This window comes from Xiphophorus hellerii, chromosome 23 (assembly GCF_003331165.1).
Source record: "Xiphophorus hellerii strain 12219 chromosome 23, Xiphophorus_hellerii-4.1, whole genome shotgun sequence".
In the NCBI taxonomy this organism is placed as follows: domain Eukaryota; kingdom Metazoa; phylum Chordata; class Actinopteri; order Cyprinodontiformes; family Poeciliidae; genus Xiphophorus; species Xiphophorus hellerii.
The window spans coordinates 12,270,237-12,294,288 of record NC_045694.1 but is presented as its reverse complement, the minus strand read 5'-3'; the positions used below and the strand labels follow the sequence as shown (position 1 = coordinate 12,294,288).

At 36.9% G+C, this 24,052-nt stretch overlaps 4 protein-coding genes across 6 annotated transcripts; 3 read left to right on the top strand and 1 right to left on the bottom strand.

Annotated features, from left to right (window-relative positions):
• The first annotated feature begins 5,054 nt into the window (after positions 1-5,054).
• On the top strand, positions 5,055-9,359 carry LOC116714824 (transmembrane emp24 domain-containing protein 9-like). The gene is given in 7 exon segments (XM_032555578.1): positions 5,055-5,176; positions 5,178-5,235; positions 6,719-6,819; positions 6,912-7,031; positions 8,357-8,503; positions 8,589-8,728; positions 8,836-9,359. Coding segments are annotated over 6 exon segments (636 nt in total). The 5' UTR covers positions 5,055-5,086; the 3' UTR covers positions 8,709-8,728; positions 8,836-9,359.
• tmem216 (transmembrane protein 216) lies at positions 8,780-12,035 on the bottom strand. The gene is made up of 6 exons (XM_032555579.1): positions 11,927-12,035; positions 11,489-11,502; positions 11,318-11,411; positions 10,563-10,655; positions 8,963-9,164; positions 8,780-8,857 (listed from the first exon to the last, which is right to left on the bottom strand). Exons 1-6 carry the CDS (start codon positions 12,033-12,035, stop codon positions 8,842-8,844), a joined length of 528 nt encoding a protein of 175 aa, XP_032411470.1. The 3' UTR covers positions 8,780-8,841.
• An 817-nt stretch (positions 12,036-12,852) lies between these two features.
• On the top strand, positions 12,853-17,462 carry LOC116714545 (transmembrane emp24 domain-containing protein 9). Its single transcript, XM_032555177.1, has 5 exons — positions 12,853-13,058; positions 14,597-14,697; positions 14,804-14,929; positions 15,184-15,330; positions 15,861-17,462. Exons 1-5 carry the CDS (start codon positions 12,905-12,907, stop codon positions 16,008-16,010), a joined length of 678 nt encoding a protein of 225 aa, XP_032411068.1. The 5' UTR covers positions 12,853-12,904; the 3' UTR covers positions 16,011-17,462.
• Positions 17,463-18,143: 681 nt separating this feature from the next.
• On the top strand, positions 18,144-23,495 carry b4galt7 (xylosylprotein beta 1,4-galactosyltransferase, polypeptide 7 (galactosyltransferase I)). Of its 3 annotated transcripts, none has more exons than XM_032555491.1 (8): positions 18,147-18,208; positions 18,284-18,609; positions 19,358-19,393; positions 20,790-21,131; positions 21,523-21,748; positions 22,141-22,224; positions 22,316-22,420; positions 22,726-23,495. In XM_032555491.1, the coding sequence occupies exons 2-8, from the start codon at positions 18,557-18,559 to the stop codon at positions 22,879-22,881; spliced, it is 1,002 nt and encodes a 333-aa protein (XP_032411382.1). In that variant the 5' UTR covers positions 18,147-18,208; positions 18,284-18,556; the 3' UTR covers positions 22,882-23,495. The 3 variants fall into 3 exon arrangements, with proteins under 3 accessions (XP_032411384.1, XP_032411382.1, XP_032411383.1); XM_032555492.1 differs by having other exon boundaries at positions 18,167-18,208; positions 18,295-18,609; XM_032555493.1 differs by lacking the exon at positions 19,358-19,393 and having other exon boundaries at positions 18,144-18,609.
• The last annotated feature ends 557 nt before the right edge of the window (positions 23,496-24,052 follow it).

Sequence of the window (24,052 nt, the reverse complement as noted above, 5' to 3'; positions counted from 1 at the left end):
CCTTATGATCACTGTTGGGTATTTTAACCTGTTCATATAAAGAACCACACAGAGAGTAGTATCACTTCAGCCTTTGCAAACGGGAGAGAGTCTCAGATGGTGCCTCAGGATAACTCCAACCTGTCCCCCTGCAGCTGCCTGGTTTTATTGAAAGTGGGGTGGAGGTTGGTCATAAAACAGAAACTTCAAGATAAGGAGTAGAGGGGTCTCTTTGAAATAGCCGAAACCGGTTTCTCCAAGAACAGCGTGGTCCACCTCGCCTTGTTTCCAGCTTAGAGTAGAGATACAAACTTATTCATGAGATAACTATTTGCAAAACTCTGACAATCACCTTACAACTTCAGTTAGGAAAAAATAAGCTATATCTTAGGGAAGTTGAAGTCAGAGGTAAACTAAGCTGAAGAAAATGGTATCGATTAATCATTTTCTTTCTTCAGAATGAAACGGTACCCCTGCTTTATTAGTTCCTTTCATTTCACAGTTTTCCTCTCCTTTGGTAAATAATGGATTGCAACAAATTATTTTCCTTTTAGAATTATTAAAGTAGTTATCAATTCAATTTGAAATTCATTAGATTTTGATTGATGGCACCAGATCGCAGTGGTGTTATTGCAAAGATCAATCAGATTTTGACTCTCAGAATATTTCAGAACGGATATGTCGCTGTTCATCTTCCTCTCCTCCGTTCCTCAGAATCCCTGGTGTGACTCCTCTGATTGCATCCATGAAAGTGAAAACATCCAAGCGTTATCTGATCAGAAGCATCTTATAATTACATGACATGATTTCTGGTTGTGTGATCCAACCATCTCTACGGATCAGCTGCAAATATCTCATTAAAAATACAAAATAATCGCATATATAATTTCCTTTCTCTGTCTATGTGGCCATATATTCGCATACTTGAGAGTCCTGATCTGTGATTTATGGACCTTTACTGACACCTTCTGGTTAACTGGAGGAACTACAAATTGAATGGAAAGCTGAGCGGCAGGACTAAGTACTCAACAAATCTTATATATATATATATATATATATATATATATATATATATATATATATAGTATATACAGTATATAAACCATAACAACCTGAATTAGAGTAGACAGACTTTAAGTCCCAGGGCAGAATATTTTACAGCTGCTTTTAAGTGTGAATCTGCAAAACAGTTCAAAGAAAATGTGTATTGATCATTCGTTGTCATTTTATTGGTCTTTAATTAAATATTGGAATGGTTTTTTTTTGTTTGTTTCTTTCTTTCTTTTTACAGAAAAAATATATTTGCAAAGAAAAGAATATTCTTCTGTTTTTAAGATTTGTTGGGGAACTATTTATTCCACTTCACTCTTTATCTATACGAGCTCTGTCATACTGTCTGCTCATAACAATGACTGACTGTGTCCATGTCTTGGAGCAGATAAGAAAGTGTTTCTGGTGTTGCACGATTTGAAATTCATGCAGACATAAATCTGTTTCACCACAGCAAATGTCAACAAATATTCCCTGACGTATCATCACAATACCATAAGATCCGAGAATCATAAGTTTACAATTTATTTCATAAAATTTTGAACATAGAAAACAGACTGAAGGATCAAGAAGCACATTAGATTCCAGTGTAATTTATTTAATTTTACATTCAGGAAATATGATTATGAGGAGCTTGAAATTATTGTTGACTCTTTTTTATTGTCTGTTATGAGAAAATATTCTAATTTTTTGATATCTTCTATATACTGTCCGATTTTATATTCATAGATTTAAAACAGCCTTCTAAAAGCTCAATAAAAAATGTTAATGTTTATTCACATTTTAATCAAAGTGTTACATGATTTTATAGTATACTCATAAATTTGTAGCTGCCTCCTGCTCTGATTGAAAGACTATTTTGATGCAATTAAATTAGTTAAATTCATATTTAACTAATTCATATTGTTGAACTAATTACAAAAAATCAGTAACTGAATTAGTCTTAAGTTCATACATTCATCCTGTATCAGTTGATTCATACATCCATAACCCTTATTTATTTTGTTGATGCAAGAAGTCTCAATTTCAAGGCAAACCTGGTTTTATTGTTAGCAAAAAGCAGATTTAGTTTGAGTGAAATAAGATCTTCAGTCAGCAATTTGTAAATGAAATTAAAATATTACTGATCTCTTGAATCTGTAGACTGCATCTAAAAATCGTTCTTCGTAGATAAAATGTTAGGATGATCATACAACCACAGGATGACATGTCATCGACATGACCTGCAAGAAAAATACAATTTACAGGAGCTGGTGAATGATGGGCTTATTATGAAATGTAAAATACACACTGAATGTGAATTTCCAGACAAATGTCACACAGTTTCATTAAGAAAATTATTAATTAACACAGAGAGCCACAAAACAGTACAAGGGTGTTGGGATAAAAATTATAAAATATTTGTGGGATTTAATTGATTCATTTTAAAAAAAACATGTAACAAATATATAAATCATACTAATCAACCATTTCCAAATGTATAAAAGTAAATAAAAATCATATTTATGTTTACATTTCTATTATACCTTATTTCTTTATTTATGTATCTTGATACACTTACATTTCTTCTTTATTTTTAGATTTCCTTATTTGTTTATTTTCATAACCATCATCATCCTGGAAAAATTAAGCCTTCCGTACATAATACAATTTTTTCTTTAAATTCTTTAGGATACGATGTTTTATTTTATCAGCTTATCATTTATATCTTATTCTGTTTTCTGATGAAAACAAGTTCAACTCTTTGAAAGATAATAATGTAAATCCAATAATAAAAATATACTTTTAGATGAAAATATCTAGCAGAAATGTAGGAGGTTATTTCAGTGACTTTTTGTTTTCATTAAGTGCCCATATTTTAAGTAATGGATTAATAACCAACAATTTTTTTTTTCTGGTATATTTTTATATTTAAAGTAACAGCTTTCTTTTAAACCAGAATGTGACCTGGAACCGTAAAGAAAAGCTGTTCATCCTTTTGAGTTTAACGAAATTATGTAAAAATGTGCAACTGTTCTGAGTTTTGCCTGGAAGTTTCCTGACGGTTACAGAGACGATGCTGCATTTCTGAATAAAAGGTTGGTGTTCAACAAAGTGGCACAATTTAATTTGAAGTGCAAGGCTGCGATGTCTCCGTTAATGAAAGCTCTCAGCTTTAAGTTCTGTCTACTTTATATTCACAAAGAGAAACGAGCGAGGCAGCCATCGTGGCGACATGCAAATACACTGATCTGTCTAATACGAGCTGCACCCAATCAGACGGACGGAGACTTTGACAAGCAGAACAAATGCCCTGCGAGCATAAACACGTGCAGGTCAGGAGGAAGAAGAATTCAGCTTTCTTTATCCTCTTTGCAACAGACACATTTTGCATGTTCGCTTACTGTTAAATTACTCATCTGAGATTAGAGACGGCTTAAGGAAGAAAAGTTTTCCCTCAAAAGTCGATAAAGCTTTGCAATCTTATGTCGACTGAACATATGCAAAGATACGTGTTAAGGAAGTTTGTTAAAACCCTGCAAACTTTCCAGCTCTGATAAAGTTTCTTTCTAAAAGAGAATGTATTTAAATCCATGTAAAAGTTGTGCAAAATAGGGTGAAAACCTGCTGTTGTTTAACAATATAGCAAACTTCCAATTAACATAAAAGGTTAATTGGAAGTTAATTTCATCAACAGAAATATTATGTTACAGAACAGAAACATAAAAGTACAAATGAACAAATGCTTAATGATAGCAGGCTGTTTTGTGTTTTGTTTTTCCCCCACACAGAGAGTTAAAAAGGGTAAACTAAGAAGATGGCAACACCAGGTGCAAGCATAGCAACATCACTTAAGTTAAGAATCAGCTCTGTTGGCAAAGTTTAGATACAGAAATTAGAGACTGGAAATGGAAAATACAGTGCATATGTGCATGTACACCCAATATTTGTTTAACATGGAGGTTAAAATAAGGCAAATCAAACTCCCAGGCCAAGGACGAGATGAAAAATGGTTTGAATAAACAACTATCTCTCCTCCACCCAAATCCTCTTTGCAGCAAACCCCTCCATCATTAACCCCTGTCTGCTGCCCCTATAGGTAACTTAACTCCTCTCAGGCTGGATGGTTCTTCCTTGCTCTCCTTCAGAGGATTCTTTACCGTTCACAACCCCATTCACAGAGCCACTCTTCACCACCACTAGCAGTGTCCCTCTCAGCAGTATAAGTGAAAAACAAAATCAATCTGAGCAAGGAACAAAAACCTGCAGGTCCAAAGGTATCAGCTGCAGACCACTGAGGAGCTGCAGACCACAGTTGAGCTATGTAGATGAACTGTAGGCCATAGTAGGGTATGTAGGCAACATGAGCTTTTACCTATAAGAAGGTACCACACCATACCATACCATGCCATACCTTTGCAAGACCTCCTACATTGTAGCAGCACCAACGAGCGCACATATGAAGGACATCAACAACAACAAGCAAGTACCACTGATCTTGTATCTGGTAATCACCTTAGCTCATCCAACCCAAGAAACAGTAAAACCTTGATGGGGGAAAAAAGGAAGATATTAGAAATTTTGGTCAGACTGTGAACATTGGTTCTATAAAATTAGATTAAGAGAAAAAAAATGGAGAAATGAGAAGTACAAGGAGGAAAAGGAGAGAAAATGCAATTATTTCTCATCTCACATTTGGGCAACACTCTTTATTTTACTTTAGGGGAACATTACAGTAGTAAGTGTAAATACTGAGGAGCTGATGAGGACAATGGAACATGCAGAACTGTTAAAATTAAGTGGAAGAAAGAAAATAATTGATTCAAAATTGAAATAGAATTAAAGTTAAACTTTTGTTGATTTATTTAGAAATAGCTTAAGAAGTAAAAATATATCAGATAATATTTTGTGAACTTAAATTATCAAAGTTATAATATAACACAGAATTTAATTCTTGAGTGACATTCTGGTCCTCACTCCAGTACCAGTCGGTGGCGGTAATGCACCAATTTCGTTGATGTCAACCACCAAAAAAACGTCGAGGAGAAGTAGAAGATTATATTGCACTGGTAGTAACATGGAGTCAGGCTCTTTTCAGCGGCTTATATTGAAAGTTTTTCTGGTGAATTTTTGTCTCGGTTTGGTTTCTTCTCTGTACTTTCATATGGACAGAAGGAGAGCAAAAGTGTTTCATCGAGGAAATCCCAGCAGACACGGTTGTTGTCGGTGAGTTTATCACAAAAACGTCCAGCAACGTCAATTAGTAAACCTTAAAAAAAATCGCTAAAAACTAAAACTTACACAATTCATCAAAAATATCAACAACTATCTTTTGTCTATACACTTGTTCGCGGAGTAGAAACGGTGACTACAAAAAAAGCATTGATGAATGTGAAGTTTGTAAACGACTTTTTATGGTGATCGAAACGTGAAAGTCTTTGGTTTCAGAGGAACTGAGGCATTTGCTGCATTCCAAAGTCATGACAAAGAGGAAGATGTTTTCGTCCAACATCTACAGCAGTTGTGCTGACTAGCAAAAGAGTTACGTTTCAAAAACGTAATTGATTATAGATCATGTAAATGGGGACATAAAGCAATGTTCGTCATCTTAATATTTAAATAGATTGTTTTATGAAATGTAAGATTACAGATTTCAGCGAGTCACGATGTCTGACATATACATGAAGCCAATTACTCAAATTTGCTCCACCACTGACAAAAACAAACAAACAAAAAAAAAAACTAAACAGATTCTCCCTTTGGCTCTGTGGTGTTTTCACGTTCTTCTTGTGTATGCGTAGGCCACCTCTTGCGCAATAATCGCAGCAGATAGGTACCGCCTCCCCACCGTGACGTCAGTAGATAAATAAATGGCTACCTACACTATGTGGTTGGACTCTAAATTGACATCTTAAAAAAAACTTTTTACTGTTTTGAAGAACAGAACAGTTATTTAGCCTACATGATGGAATACGTAAGCCAGGGCAACACAGAGACAGACGGGACAATCATGCATGCACAACCTAAGGAGAATTTAGAGAGATCAAGTGTTTTATATGTTTCCCTGATTTAAGACGTCTGATTCAGATGATTGCAATTCAGCAAGAGCCTGTTAATCAGCTGTCTATTGTGCATTCCAGAAATGTTATTTTTAAGTAAGAGGGAATAAAAAGAACAGTATTGGTTAAAGGAAGCCACAAGAAGTCTCACTGCAGTTTGTCAGAAGCTAATAAGGGGGCACAGCAAACATCATTTCTTATGATCATGTCAGATAGGACTAAAATTGAGCATTTGTGGTCTAAATATAAAATGTATAGTGACAAACACACTTTACCCACAGTACACGTAGGGTGAAACGGTGACGGTGAGGAGACTTTTCATCGACAAGAACAGGGAAGCTGGTTAGAATAATGGGAAGATGTACAGAGCTAAATCCAGGAACAATCCTGAAATTAATTCTGTTAGGAAGATGCCTAATACTGCGACAGAGGTTCACCTTTCATCACAACAACAACCATAAACGTAGAGCCAAACCATAGTGGGATGGAACAGATCAAAGCCTGTTCGTGTGTAAAGAATGGCCCAGTCAAAGTGCAGACAGAAACAGGAAACTGACTGATGTTGAGCATTTACCAAAAGAAAATGCTTATTATATTTGTTAGAAAAGATGATTAGGTTTAGTAAAACAATATCTACTGTTTCTCTTCAGGTGATTATTGGACGCAGCTTTATGATGAGCAGAAGCATGAGTATCTACCGGCCATTCAGAATCTCACCCTGTCTGTTGCAGCCAGAGATCCTACTGATAAGGTTTGGGTTTTATATTCTAAAGCAAGGCGTTTATTTTATTAGTTTCTAATTTCATGTTTAGTTCACAGAACTTGTCTCTTTTTATCCCACAGTTGGTTCTGTCTCAGAAGGAAACCGATGGGAGGTTTAACTTCACATCATTTACCTCAGGAGAACACAAGATCTGCCTTCAGCCAAGTTTATCACAGCTGCTGACTGCAGGTTTTATAGTGGTGAGAGGAAAAGTCACTTGAGTTTGAATTAACTTTTAATTAACTAGGAAATAGAAAATACTTGCCAGGCTGTGGAATTTTATAAACATTTCAGCTGCATATTTTTTACACATATTCACCATATGATGGGGCTATATTTAAGGGGATAACGGAGGAATTTTACTTACCGTAATTAATTTTACTTAATTAAATATGAAAATACTTCTGGATTCAGTAATGCATTAAAACACTAATTCTATGAAACACAAATACTTGCCTATGCAGTTTTAAGAAGGACTTAATGTGTTTATATAAGGTAGCAGAAGAAAGGGAAATGTTTCTAAATTAGGACATACGGTAACACTTTATTTGACGGGTTGTGAATAAGACTGTCATGGAACCGTCATAAACATGACATAACATCTGTCATGAACATGAGTAAGTCTTCATGAATATGTATGACTGTTGTCATAAAGTGTTATTCGGTAAATCATGACACTTTTAATACAATGTTGACATTATTCAAAATGTCTTTGTTATGACAACTTGACATTAAACAAGAAATCATGATCTGACATAATCAGAAGTATTCATAACGAAGACATTTTGAATAATGTCAACTTTGTATTAAAAGTGTCATGATTTGGTGGCTACTGTCTGCCTACTGTCGAAAAAATACGAGTCACTAGAGCCGCAAAAACTCTTCGGAAAAAAAAAATGGAGGGAAAAAAAAAAAAAGTGTCATGATTTACCGAATGACACTATGACAACAGTCATAAATATTCATGAAGACTTACTCATGTTCATGGCAGGTGTTATGTCATGTTTATGACGGTGTCATGACAGTCTTATTCACAACCCGTCAAATGAAGTGTTACCGGACATACTAGTGTATGTAGTTATAACCCAGCTTTAGGGTTTATATTATAGTTACTGATGACAAGAGTAAGATTTAATGGTTTAAATTTAGCCATATTTGGACAGTGCAAGATTTAGCTGTTCAGAGAGAACTTTATTTAGGTAAAGACGCTGAAGTGCAACTTAATATCATTGGCATAGAAATCAATTCAGGCATTTGATGCAGGGAGATGAGACAGTTCATCTTTGAGTGAGAGTTGGCAGGCTTTTCCTCTGATAGAAGTAGAGAGTAAAATGTCAATGCTACTTGCCATTTTTAGTGGCAAGTAGAAATGCCCACGTGAAATGAAAAAAAGAAGTCTGAGAACCAATCTTGGAGGGAAATAATTGGTTGTACTTCTAGCTGCACTTTGTTCGGCTGCACTTTGTTGCACTATTTATCAAGTGATTCATTGGCAAACTGTTTAAACATTGGTGTCACGTTGCAGGTGGTTCACATGGACATCCGATCAGGTGAACGCACCAACAACTACGCAGAGATCCATAAACGAGAACTACTGACGCAGCTGCAGCTGAGAGTCAGACAGCTGTCTGCACAGGTTCAACACATCCAGAAGGAGCTGATCTACAAAAGGGTCAGTGATGCCATTGGATTGCAGAGTTATTTTATATACATGTATTTTAAAAAAAAAAAAAAAACACTTATGTTGGTATTCACAGAGCAGAGATAAAGACTTCCTCGCCATCAACCACAACATCAACATGTGGATCTATTGGTGGCCCATCATTCGCTGCATCTTTGTGGTGACCTTCATCATAAGCATCACAGACAGCTGCTGAGATCACAGCTACTGTTCAGAGTAAAAGACAAAATGTCCCAAACATATTTACATCAAATTTCCTCCTGGAGGAAGTTACAGTGTTTTCTGTCTGAAGAAAGCTGCTGACACCTCCTGTTGTGTTCCAGGCGACATCAGTAAACTCTGGACCTGCAGAGGCAAACACAACATAGACCAAACTGAAAATTAAAAAAGATTCACCCCCAAGCCAACTGAGACGTCCTGTAGTGGCGTGCTGGAGAAACCATTGTTTACCTGGAGAAAGCAGAGATGGAGATGACACAGAGCAGGAACTCGAGGCCATAGAAGCAGAGCAGCACAGCGCTGAGAATGAACTCGAGCCGCAGCACAAACGTCTGCAGCAGCAGGTAGTAAACGGCCAGCGCTGTGCAGGGAAACAGGATGAAGAGGGACACACAGGAAGACAGAGAGCGCTCGCAGAGGTTCCCCTTCCAACCTGGAGGAAAAATACTGCAGACAGTCAGAGGGAAAGACTGATGTTTGTTCCTGTCTGCTGCTGCTGTGAAAAAGCCATCTGTTTAACTAAACACGTTTAAATATTACAGATATAAAGATGTTCCAATATGTGTACAACTTTATAATAAGTGCAAATAACAATAATTCAATAAAATGAGCGTTTTGTAGTTACTCAGATTGTCTTTGTCTGATATTAACATTTGTTTGATCTGAAACATTTAAATGTAACAAAAAACAAAACCAGAAGTCTGTAAAGGTGAAAATATTTTTTTTCTTTTCCACCAACACAGGACTTTAAAGATGAACTGGTCTGGCTTTTCCTGGTTGATACCAATTTCTAGATTTCTGTGAGAGCTGACCTGCTTGTACTAACTTCTTTTTTGTTTGAAGCACAAAAGCAAGTGATGGTTTAAAATTCAACTGAAATGTAGGAATTTTAAGATTGGCTCCATTTATCCACCAAAGCTTATGTCCCTAACCTTTATCTGATTTAGTACAAAATTCAACAAGTGCATCAGTACATACTGTCGGCTAATGCATTTCTAGAATAAGGACTGGACATTTTTAGTCTTTATACATTTAATGAATAGCAATAAAAAAGCTAAGTTTTCAATATTTCAGTATCTGCACATCACAAATTAGAATCAGTCAAATGAAAATTTGTCAGTTCTGTTCTTTGGACTGTAGACTGTAAATGTTGTTGCATTTGGATGTAACATATTTAGTAACAAAAATGAAATCAAATGTGGAAATTCAGTGATTGGACATAAAATAAATTTTCCATGACAACCAAAACTGATGCGACAGCAAAAGCAACAGAAAGGGAGCACAAATTTTATCAAATTCGGTGTCATAGTGAAAAAGAAATAAGAACAAAACAGTTACAAATTGCATGAAATGTGAAGTATTTCTAAAGTTCAGATGTTGCAGGGATGAAAGGAAAATACTGATTCATCTTCCAGTTGTTGAGTTGTAGTTTAATTTCTGTGTGTAATCAATATTTAAGATGGTTAACCATTGTGATGTAGATTTCACTGTCTACATCAGAATCTGAACAAATGTGATGCTTCAGTTCCCGAAATGCACTGTATTAAAAGTAGGGATACTGAACATAGATTTCTGTTTTGAAAATATATCTATACATTGAGGTGATTTCTGTCATTACCAAAAATCTAGGATGATCCAAATTTCTAAAATAAAAATAAAACTAGTTTCAATCCAATTTATCAGGCATGTAATCTAAATTCTTATATAAAACATCTGGTTTAATCACCCAATGCAGGGATGGAACACCATTTACCGACCAGATACACTTTATCTTGTTAAGAAGTCTACAAACTCTCAGATGTAGAGTTTGTTTCGTGCATTTGTCTCTCACCATAGAAAATGCGAAGAGTCTCCAGAGCGAGGAAGAGCAGCAGCAGCACCACATCCAGGACCAGATTATCTGCTGGGTACGGCAGTAAAATTCCTAAATAGAGACAAGTCATAAGATAGCAACCACAGTCATGTTCAATATTGGTGTGTATTTACAACCACAAGACAAACCTTTTGGTTTATAAGTGATTTGCTCTCATCTTACTTGACTGACACCAGTTACAGACAGTTTTGTAAACATTGAGACTCATTCACTGTGAATTACTTCCGATCGTAAGTGAGTGCATAAAAATGCCATTTCAATATCAGAGAAGAATGGACTGACTGGTTGTAAGATGGCAATAAGGTAAGAGTGGCTAAAGGAAAAGAGGGTCCAATTCATCCAAGCTCAAATTTAGATTAAACTTTGGGGAAATCTTGCTTGGTGATGTTGTGTCTTGATTGCAACTATAGAATCCAGATGGTAGTATCAGAATTTGGTACAGGAGTATAATTATAGCTTTCCAACAGGATGCCACAAAGCTCAAATCATCAATATGGACCAAAATCTCAGAGGAAGGTTTCCAACACCTTTTGAATCTCAGACATGAAGAATTAATGGGGCAAAGTGTACAGAACTGGGTATGAGCAAGCAACCTTCTTTTAAAATCTAGAGAAGTTCCAATTTTCTGTTTCTCCTCTTTTTTCTCTGCAGGAGTAGCTTCCAATGGATTTGTATTGATCCCTGCTGCCCTGAATGTGAAACATTCATCTCACCTTTGTAGATGAACATGAGGATCTCTGCCAAGTAGAAGGCAGAAAAGTACCAGCTGTTCAGGTAGAGAAGAACCTGCAAAGGTGTTGAAGATAGCTGAGAAAAGGACGGTTAAGGACCAAAAACGACAACTGAAAACGGTGGATCTGAGTTAGTTTTATTGCAAAGGATACGACTGCTTGGCTCCCTGAAGAAAAAGAGGAAAGTTGGAAAATGCGACTGTTATTCAGGACGATTATTTTGTTTTTGGTAAATACAAAGAAAAAAAAAATGTCTACAGTAATCTCTTTTCGGTGTTGGCTGAAAACATAGGCAAATGTGTGCATCAAAAATATTGAGTTAATTAATCAAAATCTAAACTACAAAAAATGGCCCGACGTTTTAATAAACTTGTATGAAAAAGTTACATAGCATTATGGCAGTTCGTAAGAAATCTGCTTCTATTTGTTGTCGCTAAATAAAGGAACCGCCAATCTTCCTTTGTTTTCACTTCAAGTATCGTCCGTTTATTTAAAAATGTATTCCAAATGTCCGAGGTGTTGCTGAAAAACATTCGGTTAATGTAAAATGCCTATAACGACATGAAATGAACATCAAAGCTTGAAACTCACCGGGCGCCATGTTTGAATCCGCCTGGTTACTATGGGAACTGTGGCTTGGGAACTGTTCAATCTCTTCTTCTACTTGAAGCACTGCATCCGGAGGTTGCACTGCTGCCATCTTCTGGAGTGAAAGAGTTACAGAAAGAGTTCTGATTCCGCATTTAGTCGCGGTGGGAAGGCCACGTACTACAATTTTGGATTAAATTAAATTACTCATATTCTTGCAAACAAATCGGAATTATGTAGAACCCGCAAGACTATAATTAAGCTCTTCTCGAATGTTATTTAATATGCTGCTGACAGTGCAATAGAACAAGCTCTACGGTTTCATCATCTTTTACACATTTACAATCTTTTATTTGTTTCTCGCACAGAAAATCATATATTATTAAATCTTTATTATTAAATCTATGGACATCCTGTTTTGTGACAAAAAATAAACAAATAAATAAATAATCAAAGAAAATAAAGAAAGGAGAGTGAAAGGATGACTGATATTGATGTAGACTGTGTTTTTATTTTTGTTGCTTTGATTTCCCAGTTGCTCTCTGCAAGATAGAAAAGAAACTATATAATGAAATCAAATAAAATGATTGCATTTCTTATTTATTAAATAGTTTCAATGATTGATTTTTTTATTATTTCTCTATTGATTTATTTTATCCAGTGAATTTTGGCACCTTTAAGAATAACAACAATAATCAAACGATCGATTTCCTAATTGTATTCCATTCCAGTTGGGTGGGGAATTATAATCACACTAAACATTATAAGCTTTACTCGTTTATTCTGCTAATCTTGTAGAAACGCCCTTCATACTAAAGTAGAGCAGTTTGAAAGGCGTGATTCGTAAAGAACTACTAAATGAAGCTTAAAAACTACAACATCTAGCATGCTCCTGCGGCGCGCTGATTGGCCAGGGATCTACGAGGGTTTACGTGGCACAATACTGTCGTTGCTCGTTCTCAGTTCGATCTGTGGTCTAAGATGTCACATCGGGTCAGGATGCAGCTTTCGATTGTGTTTTCAGTTTTCCTCCTTAATATTTTCTACAGCTCTGTCTCTTCGTTGTACTTTCACATCGGAGAAACTGAGAAGAAATGCTTCATAGAAGAAATCCCGGACGAGACCATGATTATCGGTGAGCGGTTGCTGCTAACAGCGAGTTAGCTTAACGGCTAGTTAGCTTCACGGCTAATTGAGCTAAAACCTGTTTGTCATGTCAAAAAAGTTAGCAGACAGCAAACATTTGTACACAACATGCTTTTATATGTGCTCCATGTTTTTTTTATTTTTATGTAAACGTTAATTATCAGAGTATATTGGTGGTCGCTCGATCATTAGTTAGAAGTTATAAAACATCTTAATTCGTTTTTCAGGAAGTTTCATGTCAGATTGGAACAGATGGCAGTCTACGTGCTTTATTTTTAGGCTTAGGATATAACTGAGTAAAGAGCATAAACTCCAGAAAAGTAATGCTCATAAATTCAAGAAGAATTTATCAGTGTTTTTGTTCCTAGCCACCTTTTAATACATAATTTTTGCCACACTTTTTCTTGTTAAAATGTCACATATTTCTGATTTTGCATTTATATTAATCTTTTAAAGAGATACTTAAAGTGGTGGTTATAGGCAAACTAATAATTTGGATCAAATCATTCCAGTATTAGTTGGAAGTCAATTATGTAAACTGTCTAATTGCAAGCTCTGCTTAAGGAAGAATTGTCCCTACTTGAATACCACTAGAACTAAATTTCTAAAGGTATTGCAAATAAAGTGAGTTTATGTGCAATGGAGGAGAACTGAGAACATGGCACTGCTGTACATGTGTTGTAATTTAGTAACCAATCAATCAGCTTATTGTTATCTACAAGACAAACTGTCTACAACTAGAACACACTTTGGCACACATCAAAATAATAGGAAATTTGACATTGATGGAGGTTTGCCTTCTTAGCAGATTGGGTTAATGTTATATTGGACTTTGGTATTTTTCTATATCTGTTCCCTAATGTGCTGTAGAATATAATCTATTCAGCATGCCCTGGAGCTGCCCCCAGGCTTCTACTTACTTAAAATGTATATAAAAATAAATAAACAATAATAAAAAAATGTAAGTGGGCATTCACTGTCTCATTTTGATTTAAAGAAACAGTGACATGAATGGTGAGGCTCCCAATTTATCCCCAAATGATACTAGACACACCTCTCTAGTGTGTCTAGTATCACAGGGATGTGATTCCTCTACCCCAGAGGACTTGGCCCTTCTTATGAAATGAGAAATATGTCTATAAAAGTTGAGCAAAAAATCTGTGACAAATGTCAACCCTGGTAAAGTCCAACACAGCTGGAACAGTTTTGATTATTTCCAACAACTAGTCCCTGTTATTTTAGTTTATCCAAGGGCTTTGTATGTTTACATAAGTAAAGAGCCTGTAACATTCCCTAGGATGTTGTAAAACATTCTAATACTAAAAATAACATTTACATGCTACCTTCACCTTTGTTTAAATCATTTTGTGTGTGTATTAACAAATGTAAACATTTTAAATCCAAGGTGATTTTCATGCACCTTATTCTAAAGGAAATGAGCATCAGTGTCTTTCACATTAGATGTGGGATATGAATATTTCCAGCTCAAATTCATCATGAAGGTTTAATGTTTATGTCTCTGTTCAGGTAACTACCGTACTCAGCTGTATGACAAGCAGAAAGAAGAATATATGCCGGCAACACAGGGTCTGGGTATGTTTGTGGAAGTCAAAGACCCTGATGATAAGGTAAACACGAGAAATAGGAACAAGTTTAAATGACTGGAGCAACTGCATTGAGTTCTGACAGCTTGTTTGTAGCTTGAGCAGGTCTGACCTCTTCTGTTTTCTGCAGGTGATTCTGTCTCGGCAGTACGGCTCAGAGGGACGCTTCACCTTTACGTCACACACACCCGGGGAGCATCAGATCTGCCTTCACTCCAACTCCTCCAAGTTCTCACTGTTTGCCGGAGGCATGCTGGTGAGGAGGCAGCCCACTCTGAGCAAATATTACGTTAAACATTTTGAAATGTCTTTTGACCTGCTTTTCTTGTCTGACAGAAACTCTTTTCGTGTATTCTTGCTCTTGTTCTACTGCAAACCTTTTAGGGAAATTACTTTAAAGACATTTATACTCAACATGCAGGAATTCTGTAAGTGGAAACTCCTGGATGTTTGGATGAAGATGTCCTGCTCAACTCTCTCTTTTTTTTCTTTTTTTTTTGTCTTTTGCAGCGTGTTCATCTGGACATCCAGGTGGGCGAACACGCCAACAACTACGCTGAGATCGCTGCCAAGGACAAACTGACAGAGCTGCAGCTGAGAGTGCGGCAGCTGGTGGAGCAGGTGGACCAGATCCAGAAGGAGCAGAACTACCAGAGGGTCAGTCAAATCCTGCAATCTGTGTGCCGTTTTGGCAGCAGTTGTTCCTTAATAACTTGTGTCAGAGAAGAAGTCTTTATTAGGTGATATTTTTATTTCTTGAGAGCAAACAAGAATGAATTTTTATGGAGCATAAACCTCATGTAATATTCTCGTTTTAGGAGCATTATATTTCACCAGTTTTGCTGTTCACTTTGATGAGTGTGGCTCCCAGCTTATGAAGACCAAAAAATCTGGTTCTCAGAATATTGGAATGTTGCAAACTATAAGTAAAAAAATATATTTTTAAGTCAGAAATGTTATGCCATGGTTGTCCAGCGAACTCTCCTCACCCAAACCTCCATATTGGATCTATGGCGTATTGTCAAGAGGAAGATAAGACGCCAGATTCAACAAAACAACAGAGGAGCTGAGACTTTTTAAATGGAATTCCAGCTATTCAGATGTAACTAAGTGAAAGCAGAGGTCATTTATATTAATCAGTCTGAAATGTTAATATATCACCCCCTACTGTCTGTGTGTGTCATCAGTACCGGGAGGAGCGTTTCCGTCAGACCAGCGAGAGCACCAACCAGCGTGTCCTCTGGTGGTCCATAGTGCAGACCCTCATCCTGGTGGCCATCGGTATCTGGCAGATGAGACACCTCAAGAGCTTCTTTGAGGCGAAAAAACTGGTGTAACTCTTCAAAAGGAGCGTGTGTGTGTTTTTGGTATCTGCTGATGGATGCAGTAAAAAAAATAAAAAGCAGCTGCTGTTGGGCAAAAATCCAGCTGCACCTAGGTTAAACTTGAAAACTTTTTTTTTTTTTGGGGTTTGCTGAGTTGCTCCCATCTACAACAAACATCCAGGACACATCTCCCCCAAACTACTGGAAGTTTAATCTTTCAGTCATGTGCAAGACTGATGTTTGCACCCTTGCAGTAATTTATTTTATCGTGTCTCCTTTTTTTTTCTCCACTTTGTGTTACTGGCCACTCAAGATGCTGATAAACTAAAGTCAGGTTTACACATCATGTTAAGTTATTTTTATTTGTTTTCCAATTTGAATCCTCCTAAAGTCATTGTGTTCCATTGTCTCCCGATTGAAGTATTTGAGATTAAATCAGATAGCTACTCATCAGCTTTGGAGACTTCTCAATTAAAACATTGGCGTGTGTCTCTAGCAGACATATCTGTGCAATTATTTAGCAGCAACTTTACACCTCAAAACTTGATGAATGCCACACACTTGTTAGAAAACTTTTATGAATTTTATTTAAATGTTTTCTTTGTCAAAACGCCAAATTTTGGCAAATTTCTGGCACTCATTAAGATTTTTTTAGTTTTCACCTTTTAATAACGTGCCATCACTTTTGTTTTAAAGGCCAGCGTTGTTTGTCAATTTCAACAGGACGACTGCCATGCTATGAGGGCTGAGTTTATAACTGCAGTGGTCTGGATCCCTCTTTATTACGGAATAGCACATATAATATTACAGACAACTGTGCAACCTTTTTTATGTTTTTGATGGTAAATGTCATTTTTTTGTGAATGCACTGTTTTCATGAATCTAGATCACTTTGCAGTTAATTAAAGAACCCGAGCTTTCAGTAAAATTACTCCAACATGCTTCTTTATCTTGCTGAAATTTGGTGTCAGACAAAATTTGAGTTATTTGGTGTTTAGCTACAGAAAAAGGAACAAAACACATAAAGCTCCCTTTTTCTTCTCAAAAACTCGCATTGCATATTACTCAGCTTTGTTGATTCAAACACCCTCAAATGTTTTGATCCTTTTGTTTAATTTTTACAGTTTTTTGTTCTTTAAAAATTACTGTATGATGTTGTTAGGTTTCAGTTATCTGGGGATATAAATTCAAACAGTTGGTGGTTTTATTTTTGCTAGATGTGGAGCTATTTTTATCAGTGCATCTGAGGTTGCACTAAGAATAAATTGTTTTTGTCTCCTTTGGTTTGAAGGATGTTCTGGCTCACTGACGCCTTCTATTTTTCCTTGTAAATTTTACATCAACAGCTCAAGTCACTGTTTAGAGTTTTTATATTCTGTACCTATAATGTATTTTGAGGGAGAACATTTTTGAAGCAGATAAAGAAATGTGACTGCAAAAATGAATAAAACCATTCAACAGAGAGTTGGTCTTATCGCTCCTGGAAGATTATGTGCAAGTGGAAAATGGTAAAAGCATCTCTCAATTTTCATAGGAGGGGTTTCCCAGAAAAGGATGGAAATCGATGGCCTACTCTTTCGAAACAACATTCCAGCACAAATCAGTTTTTTTCAAAACTGAATTTGAATGAGCAACAAAAATATTGGAACAATTTTCTTTAAACATAAAATTCAAATATATGTATTTGGCCAGATTGTGCAGTAACATGTTCAGTGAAAACACTCTGTAGGAACTATCAAGCATTGTGGTTGGAGGGCTAATAATCGGGTTGACTATAAATCCCTTATTGTGACAAAATATTTCAGAGTCAAATCTGAGATCATCTGCCCCCAATTGTTGTAGATTGGTTTAAACTGGTTAATGATACCGAAACACTTCAGGAAGTGTGCCACAGAAAGCTGAAAAAGAAAGAAGTGTCTGAGTCCAGACTTCTACTTGAATAGTACCTGAGGGGGCCAACTACCCTAACTTAAGTCTGGGTCAACGTTGTTGATGTTGTTAATTAATAAAAAAATGAAATCTTACTTTCTTCTACTGTTTTTAATTTTAGAGTTATTGTTCTTGTTTATACAAAATAAAAATAGACTTCCATAATATGGAACCTGGGAACCTTTGTCGTTTACTGCCGTTGTTGCGTTCGGATTTATATCCAGGACGGACCGAATATCAAATGGTGTTCTGTGATTTCAGACAGATTTTAATTAACCTAAGTAAGTCACCTCTTGGCTAATTTTTAGTAAAATGAGACTCTTTAGATCAATAAAACTGTGTGATATTCTCGATAGGAATATTTTAGCAGATTAACGTTCACCGAGGATCCACCGGAGCCCTGGTTCGTGTGAACCGCTTTATGCTACGTGTACAGCGGCTGCGGCAGCCCGTTAGCTCCTCTTGCTAACGGCTCCAGCACGAAGCGGATCTCAGCATGAACTCACCGAGCAGAGGTCCCTCACAAAGGTCCAGGATGGATGAGATACATCTGGAGAAATGAAGACTTCCCCTGGAAGGCGTTTAACTGGGAAGCAGACTGTAAGCAAAGGCTGAAAACAGGTTAAAACATGATGTATTCATCCAGAAGAAAGCCTGTGCTCTACTTTAAAGAGGAAAGAAGGTGAGAAAGAGAAAAGTAATAAAGTGGATCTGTATGATGCAGTAATTTAGACTGTGACCAGTATTATTATTAGCATTTAAAACGCCAGCATGCTTCTATGTATAAACTCCTGAATGCAAAGCAGTTCGATGGAGTTTAAACTTATTTTTCTATCAATTAATTTACAAAGTTTTCATAAATAGGTTCAAATTTATAAGTAAAGTTCAACTTTATTTATTTTAAGTAGAATCTTTGAGTAAATGCTACGCAAAAAGTTTGAGGTTTTATATTAATAGGCCCACATTGTCCGAGTCTTATTAGGTCCTACATCTTTGCATTGGTTGAAAGGTTTCTTGGAGACATTGTGATGGAGGATCAGAAGGAAGAAAATGTACATTTCTCACAACTGATTGTCATTGCAATATTCAACAGTTACATAGTAGTTGCACGATTTCGCAATATTTTGCGGCACAACTGAACGGTATCTTAAAAACTGGAAGCAGCCAAGCCCTAACTGACCGAGTCCTTGCAAAACCCAATAGAGGAGTGGAGGATTGCAGACTTCCAGCTTCCATACAGCAACAATCCAAACCTGATGTAAGAATCCAGGAATGTTTTCTGTCAATATTTGTCTTTGGTGAGCAAGGAGATGCTGATTCATAGAAGTCCTAGCTGATTAGTGGCTTTGTTTTCCCCCTGGTGTGTTCTGTTTAAGCTAACATTAACGTAGAAGAGCCTCACTTATTCACATTATCTTTTGGTGTTTAAGAAGTGACCTTTCTAAAGTTCCCCAGCAGGATGAAAGGTGAGTAGACATTTCCTGTGTGTTTTTAAATAACGGTTTTCAAACTGTGGCTCTCAGACTCCCAGAAGTACAAAAGCAGCTAAAGCAAATCTGCTGTCTGGAATAATGAACCAAACTTTAGGTGTCTGGTTGAAACGTCCTTTTAAAAGTCCAAAATGGCGCATCAGCTGCTAAATAGTAAAGTGAAGACAGAAATTGGCTTCTAGGTAGAATCCAAAATAAAAGTCACACAATACATTTTGGGTTTAACAAGTCAACATATTCTGGTCTGTTTGGTCCTGAAAGAAGTGAATTTGAACATTAACTGCTCACATCAACTCGCTTCATGTGTGTCCAATTTCAGAACCAGAATCCTCCAGCTAAAGTTATTGTTTGATGAGGTTTTTTTTGTAGCTAAACAGAATAAATTGGTAAATTTTTTTTTACTATGTTAAGGGGACTATAGAGAAAGGATGTTTAGTAAAAATTCTGTAGTTCATCTCAAAGCTCCAAGATGCAATGGATATTACTAAAATAGATCAAGAAAAGGAATGCAGACATGAAATGTATTTGCTAAATAATCATAATCTGCTGTTGTACTTTTCTCTCTTGCTCTCACTTTCTTTGGTTAGATTGCTGTAGACAACAGGAAGAAATGACTTCATTTTGAAAATTCAAATTAGACATTGCTTCACGAGATTTATAACAGCTTCTGCTTGTAAACTACCAAACCAGATGTTTATAGCTGTTAAATGTTCTTTAAAAGCTACAAACATTTGCAGCTCTTGTAAATTTATTTAAACCCGTGAGGCCCAGTTTGGGAGCCGTTGGTTGATGTTCTGTACAATGCTTGTACTTTTACCTATGCTTCTGCCTGGAATAATTTCATAACTTAAACCCTACAAGAAGTCTTGTTTTGTAATATGAAATATAGCTGGGAGATTCACATTGAGACTGCATGTGTTGGTTAATAAGATTCCCTTAAAGCATCAGTCAAACTGCGTTTTGGTTTGGGTTTGCTCAGGATTTGTTCTTGGCTGTTCTAACCCAGTTGTTTGGTCCTTGTTTTCAGCTGCATTTGGTGGTCCCTGGGAAAACATCTACGTTTTCAATAAACATCTGAGCAACATGTTCTTTCTAGCATAGACGTTTTGGTCACTGTCGAGCCACAAAACAGAACATTTTCTTCTCTCCTCTCATTATACGAAGACACAAGCAGTGTTTGTTGTCTACTGAATATGTTATTAGATCAAAATGTCCTGTTTGAGGTTCAGCTTACCAAGGAACACTAAATGCAGATTTGATTTTGACTTTGAATTTTGAGTAAATTTGACCTTTTTTAATATTACTTTGCTTCATGTGTTAAACAAACAAACCCAGAGGAAGCTTTTATGGCCTCTTGTTCGGCTTTTCCCAGGTTTCTGTCGGGGAAATGCACCATCTACAAGCTGTTTGGCCTCTGCATGGTGCTGGTGCTCATCTCTCTGCTGTGGCTGCAGCTCAGCTGTTCGGGTGACATGTCCTCAGTGACGCATCAAGACCGGCGCGATCCCCAGCCGCCGCCTCCACCCTGTCCCACTGAGAAACAGGCATCTGCAGCGGATGACCCCAGCTGGGGTCCTCACAAGCTGGCACTCGTGGTCCCCTTCAGAGAACGCTTCGAAGAGCTGCTGGTGTTCGTTCCATTCATGCACAAATTTCTCAACAAGAAGAAGATCCGCCATAAGATCCTGATTATCAACCAGGTGGATCACTACAGGTGAGAGCTCAGCTGCCATTCATAGGATGAACGTTAACAACCTTCAGTCTCTGAGCTTTCCTTTTAGTTTTTATTTTTAGTAAACTTTTATTTGCTTTTTTTAAAGTCTAAACAACCTTAACCTGTATGAACCTGTATCAACCAGTTGTTGACTTGGCAGCAATTCTTCATCCTGAACAAGGAGTAGAGAGAGGAACTTTAAAGAACATCAAATATTGACTAAGTTTCTCATTGAGTTATTAGATAAAAATGAAGTGAAGAGGAGTAGGCGAGAAGAAGATGGTGAATCAAAACTGAATCTTAAATATGTGAGTCATAATGTTGTATTTGATCTCAATTTCACCTGTCTATGTTGAATGCTTTTCTTTTTTCTTTTTTTTTCTCGTTCCAGATTCAACCGAGCATCTCTGATCAACGTGGGCTACATGGAGAGCGGGAATGACACAGACTACCTGGCCATGCATGACGTGGACCTGCTGCCCCTCAACGAGGCCCTGGACTATGGCTTCCCTAAAGAGGGACCCTTCCATGTTGCCTCGCCGGAGCTGCATCCGCTCTACCATTACAAAACCTACGTGGGAGGAATCCTGCTGCTCACAAAGAGGCACTATCATATGGTACGGAGCTGCTGCTTATTGTTAAAGGCGAGCTGAGGTTCAAGACAAGCTACATTAGGAGGGAAGGTTTAGCAGTATTTGTTTTAATGTGAGAATGTCTCCCCCACAATGTTCTCCTCAACTTCACAAATTTAAATCCTCATCATCATGTTGTTTTTTTTATCTGGTGGGACATAATATGTCCACCAGATGGTGCTGTTCCACATTGAAGAAGGTTGTTTAACAAACCAAAACAAAGAAAAGACTGTGCTGCATGTTTGGCTCAGATCAAGAAAGCATAAGAGTATGTCATTTTAACTTTAATATTGCGGTGCTGCAGAAATGGAATAGTGATAAACTAACCCAACAAAGCTTGCTTTTTTCAAGCTGCTCATCATCTTCTGTGTGTGCAGTGTAATGGGATGTCGAACCGGTTCTGGGGTTGGGGCAGAGAGGATGACGAGTTCTACAGAAGGCTCAGAAAAGCAGAGTTACAGGTACAAATCACTGACAGAGAAACAAGACGTTTCATTAGAATAATCTCTGAAGATCTTTTCTGGTTGGTTTCATTTTTAATTTTTTGGGCAGCTGTTCCGCCCAAGTGGCATCACAACGGGATATAAAACCTTTCTTCATATCCATGACTCGGCCTGGAGAAAGAGGGACCAGAAAAGGGTCGCTGCTCAGAAACAGGTAAGAGAGAATTACTGAAAATGAGGGACAACAAAACAAAAAGTTTAATAAAGGATCTTGAAATTAGAAATGCACTTTTATAAAATTCAGATAAAGATTGGGGACACATGTAGGAAAATAATCTTGTAATTCCTTACTGTTGATGGAGCTCCTTTACAGTTTTCCTTTTTTTATCTCTTGCACACTTCATTCAAAACCAACAATTATGATTGATCTTGAAAAATCTGATTGGGGCATCGCTAATTTGATGTCACCTTTCTAGCTTGGCAATGAGTCATAACTCCACCTCCTCCTCTTTTCTTCAGGAGCAGTTTAAGGTGGACCCCGACGGTGGGCTGACAAACCTCCAGTACCAGGTGGATTCCCGGCAGGAGCTGACCATCAGCGGCGCTCCCTGCACCATCATCAACACCAAACTGGAGTGCGATCAAAGCCAGACGCCGTGGTGTCTCCTGAGTTAGCGGACTTGGTGGCTTCAGAATCACTGTAGCGAATATCTACAAACTGAAGTGGAAACAAACAAACCAGTAGTGTTACCATGTCCAGGTACATGATCCGAGCGCCAGATGCAAATGGCTCTTCTGCAGCATGTTACCTTAAGACTGTCTTTGGGCAGAGACGCGTTAGGATCAGGAGATCCTAACCCATGCTGCTAGCAGGTAGTTTTTTTTCTTTCTCCGGTACTTTCAGGCTCCAAGTCTGGTTTTAGTTTTGAGTTTGGACCCAGGGCCCTTCATGCATGAGCATTGTACTGTAGTTCCAAATGAGGAGGGTTTTTTTTTTTAGCCTTTTACCTTATTTGAAATAATGATCAAATGTCTGGTGGATCAGAACAAGTTCTTCACTGAATTGCGTAATTTTTTCCTGCTGACGCTGTTACAAGGAAGAGAATAAGTTTGGAAATCTGGAGTGAAACTCTTAATATCTGATTGGAAAGCTAGGATCATGTTTTGTACTTTATTCTTTTTATGAAAAGCCAGAGTAAGTTAAAAATGTCTTTATAAATATGACTCATGTGTCCCATTTTTATGACTTGATTTCCAATTATTTAAAAAAAATAAACAATTAAAGAGTTTGTTGAGTTTGTGTTTTTTGATGAATGTAGCTGAATCTCAACTTAAACATTTCAACTGGGAAACAAACTTTTTATTTTGCATGTTTTCTTCCGTGAGGGGAGACATGAATTGCTAGACAGAAAAATGTTGAAAACTGCAGGCATGTTAGTTTTTCTTATTTACATTTTTTACTAGTGCTGCCATTAATTAATTGCTAGTGCGACTACATACAATATTTCAGTTAACATGCATAATACTAAACGCCATTGTGTAATGCTAAAGAAGGAAGAAAATCATGTTTTTTTTAATTGAAAACATCATTACACTTCATTAAAAAATATTGCAATTGCATATTTTCCTGAAATAATGCCACCCTTTTGGTTTTATTGTGTTTGGACATAGTTGACAGATTAATGTAGCACCGTCAGGTATCTCAAAATACCTAAAGATTAAATGTTTCATGGAGCTAAACAGTTCCTGATATTTCGGCTAATTTATTTGTGATTTCTAGATTTTTTTATGATCTCAGAGTGTTTGACTTGCCTTAAAATACATCCACAAATGCTTCCATTTGAAA